Source organism: Talpa europaea (assembly GCF_964194135.1).
Source record: "Talpa europaea genome assembly, chromosome: 3".
Lineage (NCBI taxonomy): Eukaryota > Metazoa > Chordata > Mammalia > Eulipotyphla > Talpidae > Talpa > Talpa europaea.
Genome location: NC_140069.1, coordinates 90,394,667 through 90,415,660, shown reverse-complemented (window position 1 = coordinate 90,415,660; position 20,994 = coordinate 90,394,667). Strand labels below are relative to the sequence as shown.

The 20,994-nt window shown below is 36.3% G+C and overlaps 1 protein-coding gene across 5 annotated transcripts in view; it reads left to right on the top strand.

Annotated features, from left to right (window-relative positions):
• DGKB (diacylglycerol kinase beta) overlaps positions 1-20,994 on the top strand; it is a gene marked incomplete at both ends in the record, with an annotated part of 589,868 nt that overhangs the window by 98,949 nt on the left and 469,925 nt on the right. For all 5 annotated transcript variants that reach the window (XM_084230110.1, XM_084230108.1, XM_084230109.1 and 2 more), the window contains one exon: positions 7,155-7,295. In XM_084230110.1, the coding sequence (XP_084086236.1) occupies positions 7,155-7,295 (141 nt within the window). The remainder of the gene's footprint in view (positions 1-7,154; positions 7,296-20,994) is intronic.

Genomic DNA, 20,994 nt, shown 5'->3' with positions numbered 1-20,994 from the left:
TAAGTGGAGGAGACATGCTGGAGAAGAAGCGAAAAAGGTAGCCACACTCTTTACATAGTCTAAAGTTTTGTCTATCATGCCAAGTTTTGAATTTTATTCAGTAGAAACTGGAGAGCCATTCCCAGATCTTAAGCCAGAAAATAATCACACTGACAGTGGTGTATAAGTTACCATGAAGGTGGATGAGGTTGAAGATATAAAAGGATCCAGGAGACATTTGAGAAAGAGAGTAGTAATAACTATCTCAGAAAAAGTTAAGGTGCTTAATCATTGGTCCCCAAACCTCTCATCACCCATCTGATGTAGCATTGTTTAACTGATCTGTGCTGTTAAGCCATAATACCTATAGTGGAATTTAGCTCTATTCATGTTTTCTGTGTAGTCATACCACAATCAATTTTTTTTTAGGCAGAAAATGAGAAACAATTCCCTTTTGTCCACAAGGAAGTTAATCAAATTTAGGACAGAAAATTATACAATGAAAATGAGGTATTTGAACCTTTGGGAAAATGTTCTTTTGCCAAATGACCTTCCTGAATGTTCTTGCCAAAAGACACACTTCATTAATTGTGCTGAGGAGAAACTATTATGCTTATCAGGACTGTCTTGAGGATATTAAAAATGTGTGCATGTATTTTTTTACTGCAAAGTAGTTTTATAGGTCTTTTTTGTCTAATAATCTACTTCAGTTTCCACAGTGAATAAGGGCAGACAAGATCCTGGAAAACAAACTGCACCACATTCAAGGTTTATTTCATTGTGAGAAGGAGAGAGTTTTGGCATGTAGTAGGCATTTTCAATATAACCATATTTATGAATGTCTGTATACTTTTCCTATTGCTAATAGTGTTTAGAGACTGTGCAGCTTACATACCTACATGCAAACACTCAAGAAATAAGGTAGAAGTTCTACCCATTGGCAATTTGCATTTATTAATATCAACAATTATATAGATATTTTGTTTCCATGAACCAAATTCATACTTCTAATTATATTAGTAATAGCACAAGCTCACTTGTAAGCGTGTATTTTAATGGATGACCCAACTCATATTCTGAATGGAAGATGAAATTTTAGAGCACTCAGCTATGGCTAGGATTTCTATTTCCTTCCAAAAGTTTATGAAATAATCAATGCAGTCTTTGAGTTTGAAAACCAGACTCTTAAAACAAAAGGTCATTTATTGAGACAGGAGTCGCATTTCTCTTCTTTATTTTTCTCACTCTAGATCAACAGAATTATATTTAAAGCAGAAAAATACCTATTCAGACTTCCTTTTGAATTGTGGCTACACTATTGTTTCTGTTTTCTCAAATATAAAATGGAGATAATAATTTTGCCTATTTTACCAGGTACTGGGAACTCAAAAGGCATAATGGATTATGTACATTTTAAGAGTTTGGTGAATGCCAGCTATTACCATTATTCATCAAACAGATTATTTTCCAATGTTTAGTCTATATATGTAGGGTAAAGGTCAAATGCAGTGTACATTTTTCCTAAGCTATCACACATTCAGAATATATACAGGAGTATTATGGAGTGCCCTTTGAATATAATAAATATAGAAATTTTGGTAGAATAGTCTCTTTTAATATTTGGTGGTTTTAATCCCATACTCAGCTATATTCAAGGAGCTAAGATTAAATTTGCCAACTTTTAATTCTCAGCCTGCATACAGATAACCTGCACTGCCCAATATGCTAACAAATAAACCCACATAGGTACTCAAAATTAATTTAGTGAACAATAAATAAAACAAAAAAATTAATGTCTCAGTCATATCAGCACATTTCCTATGTTCAACAGTCTTCTGTGGTCAACATTACTTTATTGAACAGTATATCTATAGAACATTTTCATCAATACAGAATATCCTATTGGGGCTGATACGCATAGACCTTGTTTTTAAGTTTTTGAAAGGAGCCTAAAGTTTGAAATTGGATGATCTTTCTTTAACTCTTGACTCCCTGAATTGCTGCATCATCACTGGTAATACTTTCCTCTGACGTTTAAGCCTTTTATCTCTAAGATGGAATACTCAGGTCAAGAAAGTATTGTTGGCAAAGAGCCTGGAGTGTTATTATTATTGTTTCCCCATAGAGATGGCTCTATCCCTAAAACATATCCCCAAAAACCTGTCCTGCATGTCTCATAATTGCTTATTTGGGGGGTTGCTGAGGTCCAAACAGATGAGATGCAGAATATATTCTGGGGGGAGGGGGATGTTGCAGACCCCAAGCTACTGTCACGGGCTACATCCCACTGCTCTCCTCACTTTATGAGGAATCACAGTCTATTTTACATCCCAGTGTATTTCATCTTGCTTCCAGGCTATGTAAGCATAACAGAATAATTATAATACTATCCTCAGACAGGCATGGTTTGAAGATTCTGTCTAAAAATAATGAAATGTGTGATAATACTAAATAACTTTTTTCTCTGTCGATTATGTATTTTCCCATTATGACTATTTATATGAATTTTAGAAGTATGATTATACTATGTGACAAATTGCTTCATAAGCCTGATAAATTTCTGCAAATTGAACCAATATAAAAAATGGAAAAGCCACATTGCCAGAGTGTCATTGCCTTATAAGCTTAGAGATATAATTCTAAGTTTAGAAATGTTGTTAGTTTTGAATATTTCATTTTAATAAATGAAGGTATGTAATGAAGATAATGCTACCATTTTCATTATCTGTAATGCAAGTGTTTGAAAATAAAACAAATTGGAGCAGAGGAAGTAATTGAACATGTACCCGAAACTTATTTCCTAATAATTGAACCTTTGGACTGGAATGAAAATTATTTATTAGAACGAACCTTGTTGTGTTATGGTTTCAAGAAAAGGAGACTTGATTTGATTACAGTGAAAATTATCTGGAATAGAGGAAATATTCAACTTAGCTAGGTCTAACTAACTTTTATAGTTAAAATGTTGAATAGAAGAATGTCTACACACACACACACACTCACACTCACACACACTGAAATCATTGTGGAAACAGAAAAAAAAATGCTTATAAAATACAAGATGTCCTAGTAAAGCCAAAGTCCTTTAAATAACAAACTCATTTTCACTTATTTTGTATACTTAGCTGTATGTTGCAATATATATAACACATACAAGTTACAAAATATTGTATGTACACATGATATATGTGTAGTTATATATTTATATCTGACTATTTGGAAACAACAGACCTGTATGTATAAGTTTGCTTCAATTTTGCAAGGAAATATTTAAAGAAACAGAAGCTTGGGTAGGTCAGAGAACCTCCAAACTGGGTGTCAGTAAATGACATGATCGTGGTCTAAACTACTGACCACTTGCTGATCGGTTCAATTCTGAAGAGAGTCCACCAATACTTGGATGGGTTAAATTGGTCTTTTTTCTTTTTTTTAAAGATTTATTTATTTATTTATGCAAGCACTGGGTACAGTCAGAAGTGCGGGAAGGTGAGAGGATTCACCAGAGCCAGAATGGGGAGCAGAACAGGCAGACTGACGAAATACACTGCTGAGGGGAGCAGTGGGTGTGGCTGGAGAGGTCTGTCACACCATGTGGGACCCTTGCTGGTGGCCGGGGATCGAACTGGCGCTGCAGAGGGTGTGGACAGCTTCGCAGCCCAGCACTCAACTGCAGCGCCACCAGGCGAGGCCCTAAAATGGTGTTTATTAATGAGAAGCAAGATCGTAATCCTCTTCATCAGAAGACATTGCTGCTCCCGAGGAAGGTAGCCTCCAGTCACCATCTCACTGGAAGTTATCTTCAAGAAACCAGCATCTAGGGATTTGCCATTTCAGTTTTCTGCTGTGTGTTCTGCATGGTCATTGGCACAGACGCTCAAAAGAAAAGGAATTTTTCTTCAGGACAACACACTGTCATAGAGGAAGAGAAGTAGTGTGTGTGAGAAAGATCTGCAACCAGATTTAGGTAAAGGTGAAAAATTCTGAAGGGTAGAAGAGGATGAAAAAACAGTCTCGGGCCTCCCAGGTGGCACAAGGGGTTAAGTACCACACTATGAAGCAATCTGGCGGCACAATTTCAATCCCCAGCCGGCCAGAGAGCCACCCACATGGTGAGGCAAACCTCTCCCTTCTTGCCTGTTGCTCCCCTCAGCAGTGTATTTCAGTAGATCCACCTGTTCTGCAACCCACTTTGTCTCTGGTGAATCCTATCACCCCCCGAATCTCTGGCATGTACCCCAGTTCTTGTATGCATAAATAAATCTATCTTAAAGAAAAAAAAAGAGGTTGTCCCCTGGTAGTGCAGCGGTTGAGCGCTGGGTGCGAAGCTGCCCGCAGCCTCTGCAGCACCAGTTGGCCACAGGCGAGGGTCCCACATGGTGCGCAGACCTCTCCTGCCGCAGCTGCTCCCTTCAGCAGTGTATTTCCACCGTCTGCCTGTTCTGCTCCCGGCTCTGGCTCTGGTGAATTCTCTCACCCTCCCGCGCTTCTGACTGTACCCAGTGCTTGTATAAATAAATAAATAAATCTTAGAAAATAAAAGAAAAGAAAAGAGTCTCTATGAAGATGCATTGAAGTCCCAGCATCTGTTTTCAGAAAATTAAACAGAAATATGAAGAATATAAATATTTTCAGCACATAAGAATTATGTATAATTAAGACTTAATATAATTGACATATTCGTGAAGGGGTGAGAACAGGAATAGACTTGTGGTTTTTTTTTTTTTTTAACAGTTCAACAGCTCAAAAATTAGTCAAGTCTAGATTTACATTTCTTTTGTATGAAGTAATTGTAAAAAAGGCCTTTGATATTTTATCTTTTTCTTTGATAACCCCTATAAGTTATTACAAAAAAGTATACATTTTACCTCTCAAGTTTGGCTCTGACAGGACTTCAGGAACCTGGTTCTTCAAGGTGTTGTCATATATATCCACATTTTTAAAAAATGAATTTAAAGTTATTTTAAATTTAAAACTGACATACTTAATACAGGATACAGCTTTTAGTTGACAACATGTCATGAAAAAAGGCACGCTTTTATTTCTTTCAAACAAAAAGAATTTTAGTAGTTATATGTTTCTTTTAAAAGGTTAGGTTAAAAATTATATATATGTATATGCTCATTTTCAACCTATCATCGTATACAGAAAAGGCAAGCAGACAATTATGTGAGCTCAATTATTTATATTCACTGTTATGAAAGCCTGTAACAAATGACCATTTATCTTGGTTTTATAAGTACAAACAGAGGATTCTAAAGTTTCCTAAATAAGTCAAAATATATAATACATTTGATGTTCTTTGTTACAACATGATTTTGTTTCAATCCTTCCAATTTTCTTCTTTGTTTTATATAAAAGAGTTAAATCAAGCTGATTAAATCATTTCAGAACCGTAAAGGAAAACATAGGAGAGAGGATTAGCTCATCAGGCAGTATGAGTTAGGTCATAGTTTATCCAACCATGATTCAAGTGCTGTGTTCTCGTTGTCTGGAAGTTATGGTCATGTCAAGGGCCAGCGCCAAAATGTCTTTTATCCAAAGTTGGATCTGCTTATCCCTGCAGCCGGCTGAGCTTTAGTTTGTTTGATTCAGTACTTTTTTATTTTAAGCCCATGATTGTCTTCAATTCTATACCTTCTTTGGTTTATAGTGATAACTATATTAGCTTATACTAGGTGTACAGTGATACTGTTAAGGAGAAATAACAATTTATGTTATATGTCATTTTCAGTCACTATAAACAGAAGTAGAATTAATGTGAAGCATAGAAATATATTTTAAAAAGTTTAATTTCGTAAAGAAAGTAAGGATGGTAAGTAGTGTTTTAAACTATAAATTATGATCTTAGTGGACATTAAATTCAATTTAGAGGGGCTTTGAAGGAATTTTTAAACTAAGATAATAAAAATAGACTAACATAGAAGGGAAAATATTCAGACACTTATGAAACTTGCTAATGTTGTCTATATGCCAGATTATATTGCAAATTATTCTTTTTACTATTGGTCTTGAATCAACATAATCTGTAAATCACTGGTGTATAGTAAAGATGATTGGTTTGTTTGCTATACAACTCTGGGAAACTCATTGCTCTCTTTCTCTTCTCCAAAATAGTGTTAATAAAATCTACCTTGTAGGAGTAAAAACCGAGTCCCTATCATGACTCCGTCACATACTAGACACTCAATATATGGTGACTTTTACTAGCAGTGACAATCTTGTGACCTTTGAAAAGCATCAAATTATATGCCTGGGTATGTGGAGATGGCAAGAGGAGATGGCAGGTATTCAATCACATTAGGCATCAGAGAAAATAGACTAGAGCAGAGATGTGCTCAGATAGAGCTGGGCAAAGGCATGACAGCCTAGAAGAACTGTATTTGTTTGGGGTTACTCTGCATTCAAGGTACTCCCAGGAGATTAGGAATCCAGCCTGTCAGCCATCCTGCACAGATGACTCTCATGTTACCAAATGTACTTCACATAATCTTTGGGATTCACTTTCAGATCTTGTCGGGTATAAATGATCTGGCTTCAGAGACTTCTCTGTAAAATGGAAGTAAAATTTTATTATGAATGAGTTTCTTAATCATCATCAGCTGAATCATCTGTAGTCATCAGCTGTTGTGAACAGCATTCAAGTTCTCTACCCTTGTCTTGGAATAAACTCACTGAAGGATTTCAGCAATAAATGAAGAACATATTAAAACCAAACTACTGTCATGCATCCTTACTTCTCTAAATGTGTACCTTATTTTTGATCCAGATGTTTGTTTATATTCTCTCTTGTTCATGGATTTATTCCTTGATGGCAGAAAGGAAGTTTTACTCATGGTTTTGGCAAATATGTGACACATGTACATGGTTTTGTGAATAAATGTTTCTTGATTATCCCACATAAGTCATATTGTGATAGACTCAGATTTCTTCTTCATTTTTTGGGGGGGACAGTCAGAACGGAACCAGGTCCTGAATCTTAAAGAACTCTCCATTATTTACAAGTTATGGAATAAATCTGACTGGATTTACAGCGCATTTGGTTATGCTGTGCCTGACAAATATATTGCTGTCTACATGCTCTATTTGTTATTACTCCATATTTTTTCTTGCTGTCATTTTATGTTTAAGAGTACCATGAATATTTGTAAGAATATAAAGAAAAGTATGTTTTCTAGGTCTGAAGATGAATAAAGGTACCCTCAACTCTCCCCGTACTTCCCCTGCAAATACAAGTTCCCCAGAAGTGATCCATCTGAAGGACATTGTCTGCTACCTGTCTCTTCTTGAAAGAGGAAGACCTGAGGATAAGCTTGAGTGTATGTATTTCTTCATTTAGTTTATTTATCACCGTTGGGATTAGGGGAAGAGAATGGATATTTATGGGTTGAATGAAAATTGTATATATTCTGGTTGTTTAAATTATTGTTAAGTAGAGAGACCTTGGTTAATAATAAAACAAATCTCCAGATGACAATAAGATAATAAAGGATATTAAGAATTTATTGATTTTCAGGATATTATACATTTATTACAAAGTATTTCTTGAGCATATTTGTATGTCAAATGACTTTTTAAATGTCCCTCAGTTCAGTAATAAAACAATATTGGAAAGTATCCTTTGAGATGTTTTGGGAAAAAAAAAGAACATATATTTATAGCATGTGAAGAGACTTTTTTATTAGTCATCAGGAGGGTTCACTATACACATACAACCTGAGCTTTCTTCTTTGGAAATCTTTCTTGAAACCATCAGCACCATCGCTTTTCTTTGCCAGGTGCAGATACTTTATCAAACGACAAACATGAGATTGTCATTTATAAGAGTTGACGCTGGCTATTATAAAAAAATAAACAATAGCTCTGTTCGATTCTTCTACAGTGTAGCAGGTATTTGAAATAAGATTTCTAACTAGTTGAAAGGAAATTATTGTTCTCTTTTTACAATATAGTGACTGAGCTCCCTCTGGTGGCAAATTGTACTCACTACAGTGTAAAATATTTTAAAAATATTTACTAAGCGTGATAATTTAATAATCTATTTTGTCTCCAAGATCCTTGCTAAGTATAGAGGTGGTGACTTGTTTGATAATCTTGGTTTTATTGATTATTATTAAAGTTAATAAAATATTGCTATTGCAAAGGTATAAATCATACATTTGATTATTCTAATGCAAATAGACTTGTGATGTCTTAGAATTATAAATAGGACCATGTTTAGCTAAATTTAATAGTAACTTGATAATATTTCTCTTATTAATAAAGAATTTAACATAATTTTTAGACTATTCTTGCTTAAGTTATGAATAAGTCTTTTTAAAAAATCATTCTTTACATATTTATTATTCCTAAATGTTGCCCATTTGCATTCAATATTTATTTGTATTCTTGAGAACTTAGAGGAATAGCCCTCATTCCAAAGCAAATATTAATGTTCTATGACTTTCTTTGAAGTGACGCCAGAGAGAAAGTTTGCTCAGGTGTTATCAGAATCATTTTGGGGATGATTTTTCTTCATCTTGCTTTCCCTAACCCAACCATATGTCCTTTCCAAGAACTTTTCCTGTCCTGAGATCCTCTTATTAGAAAGTATTTATTCATCTGTTCCTAGAGACCCTTAGAAAGTGTATGTATGTGTGTATGTATTAGATTTTTAGAGTGATTTCATTTTTATCTCTCCTTGGTATCAGTTACCAGTCATCGGTGTTCCTGGATGGGAACATTAAACCTGGGCTGATTTGCTGCCTTCACATTAAGGCAGTTGTGATACTTTATTGACAGTCATTTCAGTTCGCCCCTTTTTAGTCTGTTTGCTTTTTTTATCCTGTGACTTTACCACCATTTAACTCAGTCCTCCACCTCAGTTTCAACACCCTAAGCCTACTAATTTCCCAAGATTGCTCTTACTCTAATATTTAAAACCCTCATATTCTATTCCACCCAAGCCCATATTGATGTAACTTCTCTCTGTCCTGCTTTTAATTTAAATATAGCATAGCACAATACATAAAAGCCTGGACTCCTGACTTCACTAATTGAATCTGAGTGACTTGGGTACAGTAACTAACTAACTAACTAACTAACTAACTAATTAACTAACTAACTAGCTAACTAACTAACTGACTTAATGAATAACTTCAGGCCCTAGTTTCCCCAGCTATACAATTTGGATCATAATAATGTCTATCTCAGATGCTGGTTAAAGGGGTTAAATGAAGTGATACTTGCTAAGAAAATCTTTGCATTTAATATTACACTTATTGTTAAATGAAATAAAAATAAGTTTGGAATTCTAACCCTTTAACTCTTTATTTTCTGCTGAATTTATCTGCAACTCCATCCCTTTGAATATAGACTGACTCCGTAATCCAACATGTCAGCCATTCTTTCACACCTAGTTTCAGTCACCCAATTCATACACTGAGATGGTAGAGATTTAGTGAAAGAAAAAGGTAATTTCATGGATTATAACTTTACACAAAACCTCAGTTGGATGTCAGTACCTGAATTGTTCTCTGATCATCAGCATCTTTCAGTTAAAAGTTAATACAGATGCATAAAAGTTAATCCAGATGCATCATTTCTTCCAGCACCTACCTGTTTTGTCATCGTACTCAGTAGCAGTGAATTCTTGCAACTTTCTCTCATATTTCTAAAAAATGCCACCATCTATCCCTATTACAATTCTTCCTGCTCTTTCTTCTTACTCAGGCTGACTACATCTCTTTGATAGTCCTTAATGAATTATACATAAAATTAAGTCCTTGATCAAGCATCCATAAACTGACCTAACTTGACAGTTTGACCCCCACCTAGTTGGTCAGTCTTGCATTGGCTCTGACCTGTACACATGTGCGCAAATAGCATCCCAGTCATGCAAATCTATTTTTCAATTACCTGACAAGGCCTGAAACTGTCCTTCTTCATGACTTTGCACATGTACCATGTGCTAGCTTAGGGTGGTCTTTCTCAGTGTTTTTGGATCCAGTCCAGGCTATACTTGACGACTAACTCATAATATGAATCCTCTTGCTGTCTCCTAGCACAATTAATTTTGTTCTCCCTCCTTTTGCTTTGCACTGGGTATCACTTCCCTCCCTCGTGCCCACCACTGTGTGAGTGTATTTGAATAGATAGGACGCTCCATCAAAGATTGTTAGATGGACTGTATTGAAGTCAATGTTATGAACAATATGAGAATTAGTAATAATAAATTTGTATAGTGACTTTAAAATACATGGTATTCAGGGCCTCCCCAGTGGCGCAGCAGTTGAACGCTGGGTTGTGAAGCTGCCCGCAGCCTCAGCAGCACCAGTTCAATCCCCGGCCGCCTGGCGAGGGTCCCACTTGGCGCGCAGACCTCTCCTGCTGCCCGCTGCTCCCCTCAGCAGTGAACTTCATCATTCTGCCTGGTCTACTCTCCACTCTGGCTTTGGTGAAATCTCTCACCCTCCCGTGCCTCTGACTGTACCCAGTGCCTGTATAAATAAATAAATAAACCTTTAAAAAAAACCAAAAACATGGTATTCACATTTGGGTTAGTGTATATAAATTATTAATGATTCAATTAGAATAAATTTTAAGTTAGCTTTCATTTACTGAAAATGTATCACTAAAGGGAAATCCATAGGAAGATAACCAGAATATAGATAATCTACATGCAGATAATGAAGGCAAACTTGTATGTTCAAGTTACTACTTATATATATTAATATTAAACCCACTGGAATTTAGCATTAAAGAGGCCCTAAAAAGCATGCCCTGAATCTTCTGATTGCATCAATGAGAAAACAAATGCACAGGAACTGGCTATAAATAATACCAGCAGCTTATCTCTATATAAAAAGCATGATTTATTACTTACTATAGATATGTTGTTTTTACTTTGAAAAATCCTGTCTTTATTTTTATTGTTGTGACCCTTGCAGATAAAAAAGGAGATGGTATTCCTCCATTAAGTTAGATGGTAAAAATTCTGAACAGTTATTTTTTTGAAACCTCTCTGCCTTTAATGTTATTAGCTAGGTTTTGAAATACATGTAATAGTAAAAAAGTTTTAATTTAAAAATTTGTGTTTCAATGCCATTTAAAAATATACATTCTAATGTTTAATAAAAATTCTACATTAATATTTTCATATTAATTTCACATTATGCAAAGTATAAAATATCAGGTATATATAGTAGGATATTCAATGTGAAAATAGATTAAAAAAACTTGAGATACTTTTGGAAGAAAAATTATAGATATAAAGAATTACCCTTATATTGCATAATATGCCTTTGCTCTGATCTTTTAACCAAATTCATGCGTGGGCATGAATAATAGTTTCTATATCAAGTGAAAGTGCATGAACATAAAAATAGAATAAAGTAAGTTAAACTATCTTAAAACTTTGTACAGGTATTCATCTTGGGAAACTATCATGTTGACAGCATAATTTAAATATTGGGCTTAAATTATTTTTGCATCTAAAAATCTACATACTTTTACTGACTTTAAAATAAGATACATTTTTCCAGTGATTCACTGGACCTTGGTGCCAAACTTCGCTTTCAAATTGTTAGAAAAAAGTTTTATTGTAATATTTGAATATAAATGTTACTTTTATCAATAATATTCAAATATCATTTTCAGAGTGAAAGGATCTATGAAGGCTTACCAAGTTAAAGAACTTTTCTATGGAGTTAATCTTTACCTCTTTCCTTCCTCTTATTTAATTATTTTTTATGCCTGCATTACTAATTCCCAAATCCTCCACCATAAATTCTGGTTTAGAAATTTGTGATCTTTATTTGTTCTTTAATTTCTGCACTGATAGTTACCTTCTCCTTTTTAAAAACTTGCTCAGTCTTTCTGGAACCATATTTTTGAATGTTGAAATGCCAAGACAAAACTCTGTATTTTTATTTTTTCTTTATTTTTCTATTTTCCAACTTTCCTTTTATGACTTGCATTTAACATCTGGGATATTTCCTACATCCGGGACTATTTTTTCACTTTCTGTTAGACTGTTAATTCACAGAGAATTCATGTTGTTTTTATTTGATCCCTATATGTTCTATACTTATTTCATGGACAAAAACTTTCCTCTTGAATTGATAAGGCTACACACACACACACCCTCCACGCTTTGTTAGTTTCTTCCAAATTACTTACTTTTGAAGGGACTGCTTGGTCTGAAGTGTGACTCATTGACACAAGGACAGGGACTTACACTCTCAGTATCAGTAAATAGATTTCTGTATAATTACCTTGTCTTTGACCAGGACTTTTACAGAATTTTTGAGAACCCTAAACTCTGAATCCTTGTGGTTTGCCTTAAAGAGTGCAAAGACTCAGAATTCTGCAAGGATAGAAAGCTGGCACATCCTCAGATGCAGGGTATTTAAGCTAGTATTTAAGTGTCTAACTTCTTTCAGTGAAGATTATCAATTAATTTTCCGACTCTCCACCCTGCCTGTACTCCTCCATCTCCCCTCTTCATTACCAGCTCTCAAGTTTGTATTTCTCAGGTCTCCAAGTTTCTCAACTATGGGTACATTTGTTTTCCAGCCTTTAAAATATTGCTGTTCTGTTCTCCCACGTGTGCTGTGGATTTGTACCTACTTCATGATTTATATTCCTGTAGTGACAATAGAAAACCAAGATAAATACGTCAATACTTAATGTTTCACTAGACTACAATTTTACACTTTTTATAATTTTATTGAGGCAATGGATGAGGATGTCATTCAATATTTGTTTTTTCCATCTGATTTATTCTACTTAGCATTGGCTTATATTGTTGTTGGTATTCTGGAAGGATAGGATCCTCCCTTCAGGTGTAGTTATTGTACTGCATCTGCCACTAAATTACCCATAGTCCAACATGCTTCCTCCCCAGTTTGTTTTAACCCCACCCTCCTCCTCCTCTGGATGCTTCAGTTCTATAGTTAACTTGCAAGTGTTAGTTTTTAAACTTGTCTTCATCTGTTCTTTTTTCTGGTTTCTCTATATTCTGCATATTCTCTACATTCTGCAAAAATACCACATATTTTTCTTTTGTTTTCTCTATATTCTACATAAACAAAATAATCCAATATTTGTCTTTCTCCTCTGACTTATTTCACTTAGCATAATCCCTTCCATCTCCATCTATGATGCCACAAATGGCATGAATTTATCTTTTTTGATTGTTAGTCTGATAGTTTTGATTGATAGTCTGATTGTTAGTCTGATAGTTTTGATTGATAGTCTTTGCTTGTTCCTTTTCATCCATTCCTTTATTTTTTTTGAGGGGAGAAGACATTTTTCTTTTTCCTTTTCTCTTTTTTTATTGTGCTAGCATTGGTTTACAGCACTGTAGCTGATTCGGAGGTATAAGTTCACACCCCTGCAGGTATGTTACCACACCTATCACCAAGGCATTCATAGTCCTCCACCAGGAACCCCCTCCTTCCTTTGCTTCCCTCTTCTACCCTCCCTCTCTGGTAACCTCAATTCTACCTTCATATTTCTGGATTATTTTTTGTTTGTTTGGTTTTGTCTCTTCCTTTGCTTTCTTTCTCTGTATTCCACACATGAGTGATGTCATTCAGTATTTGTTTTTCTCCATCTGATTTATTCCACTTAGCATAAATTCCCTCCAGTTCTATGCTGGAGCAAATGGCAAAATCTCATTTCTTTTTAAAACTGAGAACTATTCTACTAGTATATACCACATCTTCTTTATACCACGTATGTACCACATCCATTCATCTATTTTTGGGCACTTAAATTGCATTTATAAATTGATTATTGTAAATTGTGCTGCAGGGAACATAGATGTTCAAATACCTCTTTGAACTAGTGTATGTGTATTGTTTGGATAGATACCTAGGGGTGGAATTGCTGGATCTTATTATGGTAGCTCCATTTTTAATTTTTTAAGAAAACTCCATGCTGTTTTCCATAGAACCTGGATCAGTCTGTTATTTTTTTATGTGTTTGGCTCATTTTTATTATTTTCTTAATAAAATTGTATTCATTTGCTATTTGTTTATAAAACTTTTTGGGGAGTACAGCTGCACACCTCAACATGTGTACATGCTTCACTCAACTGAGAAACAGAAGCTAAGCAGTATAGAAGAAAATTCTTGAATTCCAGAGTCTTTGTAATAGGTGGTCTCTAATTTAAATTTATATTTTCTTTTTGGCTGATAATATTAAGACTCTATTTTGATTAACCATTCATAAATCTGCCCTTTATGAAGTATCTGCTCTTTGAGCTTCCTTCTTAATTGGGTTGTTTGTCATTTTATTACTGAATTGGAGCACTTGCCTATATGTTCTATATAAAAGTCCTTTTCAGATATATGTGTTCTGAAGTGTTTTTTTTTTTTTTTCATGTCTGTGGCTGGCATATATTTTTTTAATCTTTCCAAAATTTTTTTGGGATGAGAAGTTCTAATGTTGAAAGAGTTCAATTTACCTATTTTTTTTTAATTTGTCATTGATTCATGCTTTTTGTGCTTTCTCTAGGTAGTTATGTTTTATCTTTAGATTGTGCAGATGTTTTCTGTATTTTCCTTCTAGAAGCTTAAAAGTTAAGTTTCAATGTTAAACAGCTTAGTTTAAAAAAGAAGTTAAAGTTTAATTTTATGTTAAAATTCATTTTGACCTAATGTTTTAGTTTGGTATACATGTTTATGGCCAGAAAGGCCCAACCTGCTAAGTCCTTTATTAGAGTAGCATATACGTCTGCTCAAGAGTAAAACAGTTATTTAAAGAAGGTTCATTTTCTGAATTATAATAGTTCTTGATGCTGGAACAAGTGTCCTAGATACATGCTGCAAAACACTCCAGAGGGTTCCAGAGAGAATGGTGGTGATAGAGATAACAGAAGGCTGAGTCAGGATAAATCACAAAGAAGTAACACATCTTGGGTTTCTAGTTGTTAGGCAATAATTTTTTTTTTTTAAGATTTATTTATTTATTTATACAAGCATTGGGTACAATCAGAAGTGCGTGTAGGTGAGAGAATTCACCAGAGCCAGAGTGGAGAGCAGAACAGGCAGAGTGACGAAATACACAGCCGAGGAGAGCAGCGGGTACAGCAGGAGAGGTCTGTCATGTCATGCGGGGACCCTCACCCGCGGCTAGGGATCGAACCAGCGCTGCAGAGGCTACCGGCAGCTTCACAGTCCAGCGCTCAACCCCTGAGCCACCAGGGGAGGCCCTAGGCAATAAATTCTTAAGATTCGACTTTCATTACTTAAAATAGGAAAAAAAATACATTAAATAAGTGGCTTCATAGATTATGAAAAATCCTTCTGTTTAAATAAACGTATCCATCACGCATTCTCAAGACTTAAGAAAGGCTAGTTCCAGAACTTGTACCTTTGCTTATGCAAATCCTTAACAACAGGGAGTGAAGCACACGCTAGGTGTCACGGGGTAATTTCATTATTTACATATATTTGTTAAAGAGGTGTGTTTGCACAAAAAACTATTTTTTTTTTCCTTTTGGAACAAGGGTAATTCATTGCTTCTGATGCAGAACCGCCATGAAAGCCAGTGGGTGAACTGGCACCTAGCACTGGGTCCTGCCACAGGCCTCTCGTCCTCTGCTGGGCTCCGCGAGAGGCCTGCAAGACCGGATATTTAGCGAACAGTTCTGCGATCATGCGTCCTCTCAGCATAGCCAATGGCCAGAGTCCTCCATATAGGCGAAATACTTATCTTTTATGCAGGGGACTCCCAACCCTGCCAATGCCACAGCCACGATGCCTGGACCTTCTGGAACTTTCTAGGTGGCCTGGATACTTAGTATCATATTAATAACCCACAGGGGCCCAGGCCCATTGCCCTGAGACCCTTCCACCATCGGTCTCTAGGGCCTGCGCAGACCCAACCCCAGCCGGGCGCTGCGCAGCAGTGAGGCAGGACTGCCTGCATGAGCGTCCTTGACCTGACGCCTCAGCCCTTCTCTGGCCCACGGAAGGCCCTGGTTCCATGGCTGCACCAGTATTATCAGGTGCTCGCTCTGTGCTCTGTGTCCTGACCGGGATTATGCCTGACTCGGGCTTCCCAACGTGCTCAAAGGTACTATAAAAAATATTGATATCCTTATGTTGTTCCCTCTTCTTTTTTAAAAAAAAAAGTATTGGTCGGACTATGAACAGAATTATTCTCTATTGTTATCCTATTTGTCTGTCCTTTAGCTAGTATTTCACTACCTGACCACTCTTGACTTTTAGCAGCACTTGACTAGGTGATGTAAGTCCTCTAGATTTGTTCTCCTTTTTCAGAATTGTTTGAGTTTATGTGAATGCACTTTTTAATTTCAATATAAATTTTAGAATCATCATGTCTCAAAGCTCCTGGGACTTTAATTGGTTTGACATCTGTTATATAAAGCACTTTTTTTTTAAAAAAAAAAAAAAATTATTTATTTATTTATATAAGCACTGGGTATAGTCAGAAGCGCAGGAGGGTGAGAGAATTCACCGGAGCCAGAGCGGGGAACAGAGCAGAGAGACTGACGAAATACACTTTGAGGGGAGCAGTGGGCCTGGCAGGAGAGGTCTGTGCGCCCTGTGGGACCCTCGCCAGCGGCTGGGGATAAACCAGTGCTGCAGAGGCAGCTGGCAACTTCGCAACCCAGTGCTCAATCGCTGCGCCACTGGGGAGGCCCTAAAGCACTTTGTTTTTTACTCATTTCAAGGCTTCTAATTTATTTTTAAATTTTATAAATTTTATTGATGTAACTGGTTTGTAATACTTTATCTGACTCACAGACTTTGAATCAGACATTGAACCTATTTAAATGTCTGTTACCAACTGACAGCCACCATCAAGGCACCCATAGGTTAATTTTGATAGGCACCATAGTTTCTTTGAGACACGCTAGTTTTTTTTATTCATATTTTATTTTATATAATTCTTGTATCATTTTTTCATTTTTGCACAATGTATGCATTATCATTTTGGTTATATTCCTATTTTGACCCTAGTCCTTCCTCTCCTCTTCCCTCCCCCCACCCCTGTAGTGGAGACACCCTAGGTTTTTTGAGACCCCTTTCCCCTTTGTTCTCCCACCTGACCCTCCTCCACTGGTATCCTTACTTTTATAGTTAGATTTCTAGGGTTTTTTTTTTTTTTTCAAGATTTATTTTTATTTACACAAGAACTGGGGTACAGGTCACAGGCGCAGGAGTGTGAGAGGATTCACCAGAGACAGAGTGGGGAGCAGAATAGGCAGACTGACTGAAATACACTGCTGAGGGGAGCAACGGGTGGGCAGGAGAGGTTCTGCCACACCATGTGGGCTGCTCCCTGGCCGCAGGGAATCGAATCCATGCTGAAGAGGCTGCGGACAGCTTCACTGGGTGGAGCTCAACTCCCTGGGCCACCAGGGAGTCCCTGCTAGGGTTTGTTTTGATTTGATTTTGTTTGATTGAAACCATCCAGTATGTCTTTCTCCTTCTGGCTTCTTTCACTTAGCATCATCCACTCCAGTTTCATCTATGTTGTAGCAAATCAGTAACAGTAGTATTCCTGTGTAGGTGTGTTTATACCACATCTTCTTAATCCACTGATCTATCTTTGGCCATTTAGGTTATCACCATAAATTGGCTATTGTAAACCCTGTAATGAACATAGGAGTACCTATATTTCTTTGAATTAGTGTTTTTTACATATGTCTGGTAGATAACTAGAACTGGAATTGTTGAACCATGTGGTAGATTTACTTTTTTTTTTAAAGATTTATGTTTATTTTTATTTTTTTGAAGATTTATTTATTTATTTATACAAGCACTGGGTCCAGTCAGAAGCACGGGAGGGTGAGAGAATTCACCAGAGCCAGAGCAGGGAACAGAAAAGGCAGAAGGACCGAAGTACACTGCTGAGGGGAGCAGTGGGCGGCAGGAGAGGTCTGCGTGCCATGTGGGACCCTCGACTGGTGGCTGGGGATTGAACCGGTGCTGCAGAGGCTGCGGGGATCTTCGCAACCCAGCGCTCAACCCCTGTGCCAACGGGGAGACCCAGATCTACTTTCATTATTGTGAGAAAACGCCATACTATTTTGCATGTGAAACCGTCTACATCCCCACCAACAGTGTGTGAGTTTCCATTTTCTCCACATCCTGACCAATATTTGTTGTTTCTGATCTTTTTGATATAGGCCATTCTCAAAGGAAGAAGTTGGTATCTTACTGTGGTTTTGATTTGTTTTTTCCAATGATAAGTAATGTACATTTTTCATGGGCCTCTTGGCCATCTGTATGTATCTTTGGAGAAGAGTCTGTTTAGTTCTTCTGACCATGCTTTGATTGGGTTCTTTGTTTCCTTTTGTTGAATTATATTAATTCTTTGTAGATGCTGAATATTAGCCCCTTGTCAGATATATGTTGTACAAATATTTTCTTTCATTCAATAGGGTGCCTTTCCTTTTGCTATGTAGAAGCTTTTTAGTTTGATGTATTCCCATTTGCTTATTTCTGCTTTTGTTTTCCTTGCCTTTGAATTTCAGTCCCCAAACACATCATTGAAGCCAGTGTCATGGAGTTATTTAACTGTTTTGTTATTTGTATTTATGGCTTCAAGTCTTATATCCAAGTATTTAATTCATTTTGAGCTAATTTTTATGAGTTGTGTGAGAGAAGAGTCTAGTTAGATACTTTCACAAGTGGCTTCCAGTTTTCCTAGCACTAATTATTGAAGAGACTTTCCTTTCTCCTATGTAGTAGCTCCTTTGCAGTAGATTAACTGTCCATGTAAAGTTTGGGTTCATTTCTGGGCTCTCAATTCAGTTCCATTGGTCTCTGTGTATCTTTATTCTAATACCATACTGTTTTTAATTATTTTAAGTTTGTAGTACAGTTCTAAGTCTCAAAGCAAACTTCATATTTAAGAGTGAAATGTCGAAAGTGGTCCCACTGACAATGAGAAAAAGACAACAATGACTAGTATCTTAAACTAAATTTAACTTTGTGTTGGATTCACCCAAGTCAATAGGCAAGAAAAATATGTGTAATTTACGAGGGTAGGAAGAAAAGAAATGAAAAGTATTGTTTGTACACTAAGTGAATAGTTTACATTAAAAAATCCAGCATAATCTCTTGATAAAGTATTGGAATTAGAATGGTTTCAACAAGGGTTCTGGATATATGGTAAAATATATATATATATTTCTTTGTAACACAAACAAATAATAACACTTGCAGTTAAAATTACTATTTGTCGGGTCTCCCCGGTGGCACAGCAGGTTGAGCGCCGCACTGTGAAGTTGTCTGCAACCTCAGCAGCACAGGTTCAATTCCAGGCCAGCCAGGGAGAAACACACATGGTGCAGCAGACCTTTCCTGCTTCTGCTGCTCCCCTCAGCAGTATCTTCCATCTGTCTGCCTGTTCTGCTCCCCACTCTGTCTCTGGTGAATTCTCTCACCCTCCTGTGCCTCTGACTGTACCCCAGTTCTGTATAAATAAATCTTTAAAAAATTACCATTTGTCATATTAGAATTATTAAATAAACACTTAGTAGTAAATCTTTAGTAAATATTTGAAATTCCTCTATCTAGAATACTATGAAACATTATTGAGAGAAATTGAGGCTCTAAAGAAAGAGTGCATCATATAGTTGCTTTTTTAAATATTCAGCATTGTAAGTCTCTCTTCAAATAGATGTGTAACTCCAGTGCAATCTCAATTGAAATGTGGCATGTTTTGGGGGGAATGGTGTGGAACACATTTTTTAAATGTTTTATGTAAATGCAAAGACCCAGGCAATTTTAAATTCAAACCAAGTTACATGTTCTTTCTCCATATTGGAGATTTTGTGAATAGTGTCATCCAGGCAGTCAGACTATTAGCCTGGTGGTTTTGGTCCCAAAGCAAATGTTCTACAAAAGGAAGAAGTTGCCTCACAGCTATGACTTATCTGCAGAAACTAGTGCCTTAATTTAGCTTCATTTTATTTAATATAAGGAAAGTATAAACCCACTCTGATTCAAGGGGTAGGCTATAAACCCCTAACTATGATGGAAAAAGTGTCAAGATCAAAGTGTAGAAAAACATGTGGGAGTCTAGTTATTTTTGCATCACCTTTGAAAATAAAATTTATCAAGTACAGAAAAGAGATTATAATGAATCTCACCTTAACTATACCCAAAACTTAACTCCAATATTAACATTTATAGAAAACACAAAAGAAGATGGTCCTTGTGATTTGGTGAGAGCTAAATATTATATAAGACATAAAGAATTATACCAGAAAGGATAAGTTTGATGAATTAGACTTCTATTAAAAGTGTGAACTTTGGTTTATCAAGATTATGCTAAGTCACAATATAGAGTAGGTGGTTGTGTTTGCATCTATCATCTAAAAAGGGCTTAAATATAAAACAGACAAATAAAACTTTTGCAAATCATTAAAAATTAGACAAATGAATCTATGAAAAATTGGCTAGAGATTTGGATAACAGTAAAGGATAGTTAGTTGGCTAAAAAATACATGAAAATTCCAGCAAGCAGGGACAAGTAGAATCATTGGAGGAGACAGAGAACTAGATTTGGAGGCTGCAACTCCAGGAGTGATGACCAAATTAAGTACTAAATTGGATTGGAGAATATAGCTATTACTACTCCTCCGTGCACAGAGAGATCACCTCACAGGATCATCTCCTCTGACACATCCAGGACTCTAATTTCTCCCTCTCCCATTACTCCACTGAGGCACTGCCTCCCATCTCCAGAATCTGGGCAGCTCCTTTTCCCCTTGGGTCATTGGCATCTAGTGGATCATCAGGGGTTGTGCCACTGAAGAGTAGAGCCTGGGTCACTGCGGAGTCTACCTTCAAGTCAGGCTAGTGTCTGACTTGAATAAAATAAAGTGTTTCACCTTTTATTCTGCTGTGTCAAGTGTGGCTTTCAGAATATAGAAGTTTCAGATGCTGCCAAAAATGAATGACACACCCTCACACCCACCTATTAGTGTGGGTATCTTTATGCTCACACTTACCACAAAGTCCACTAGTAGGCACAGGTTTTTCATGT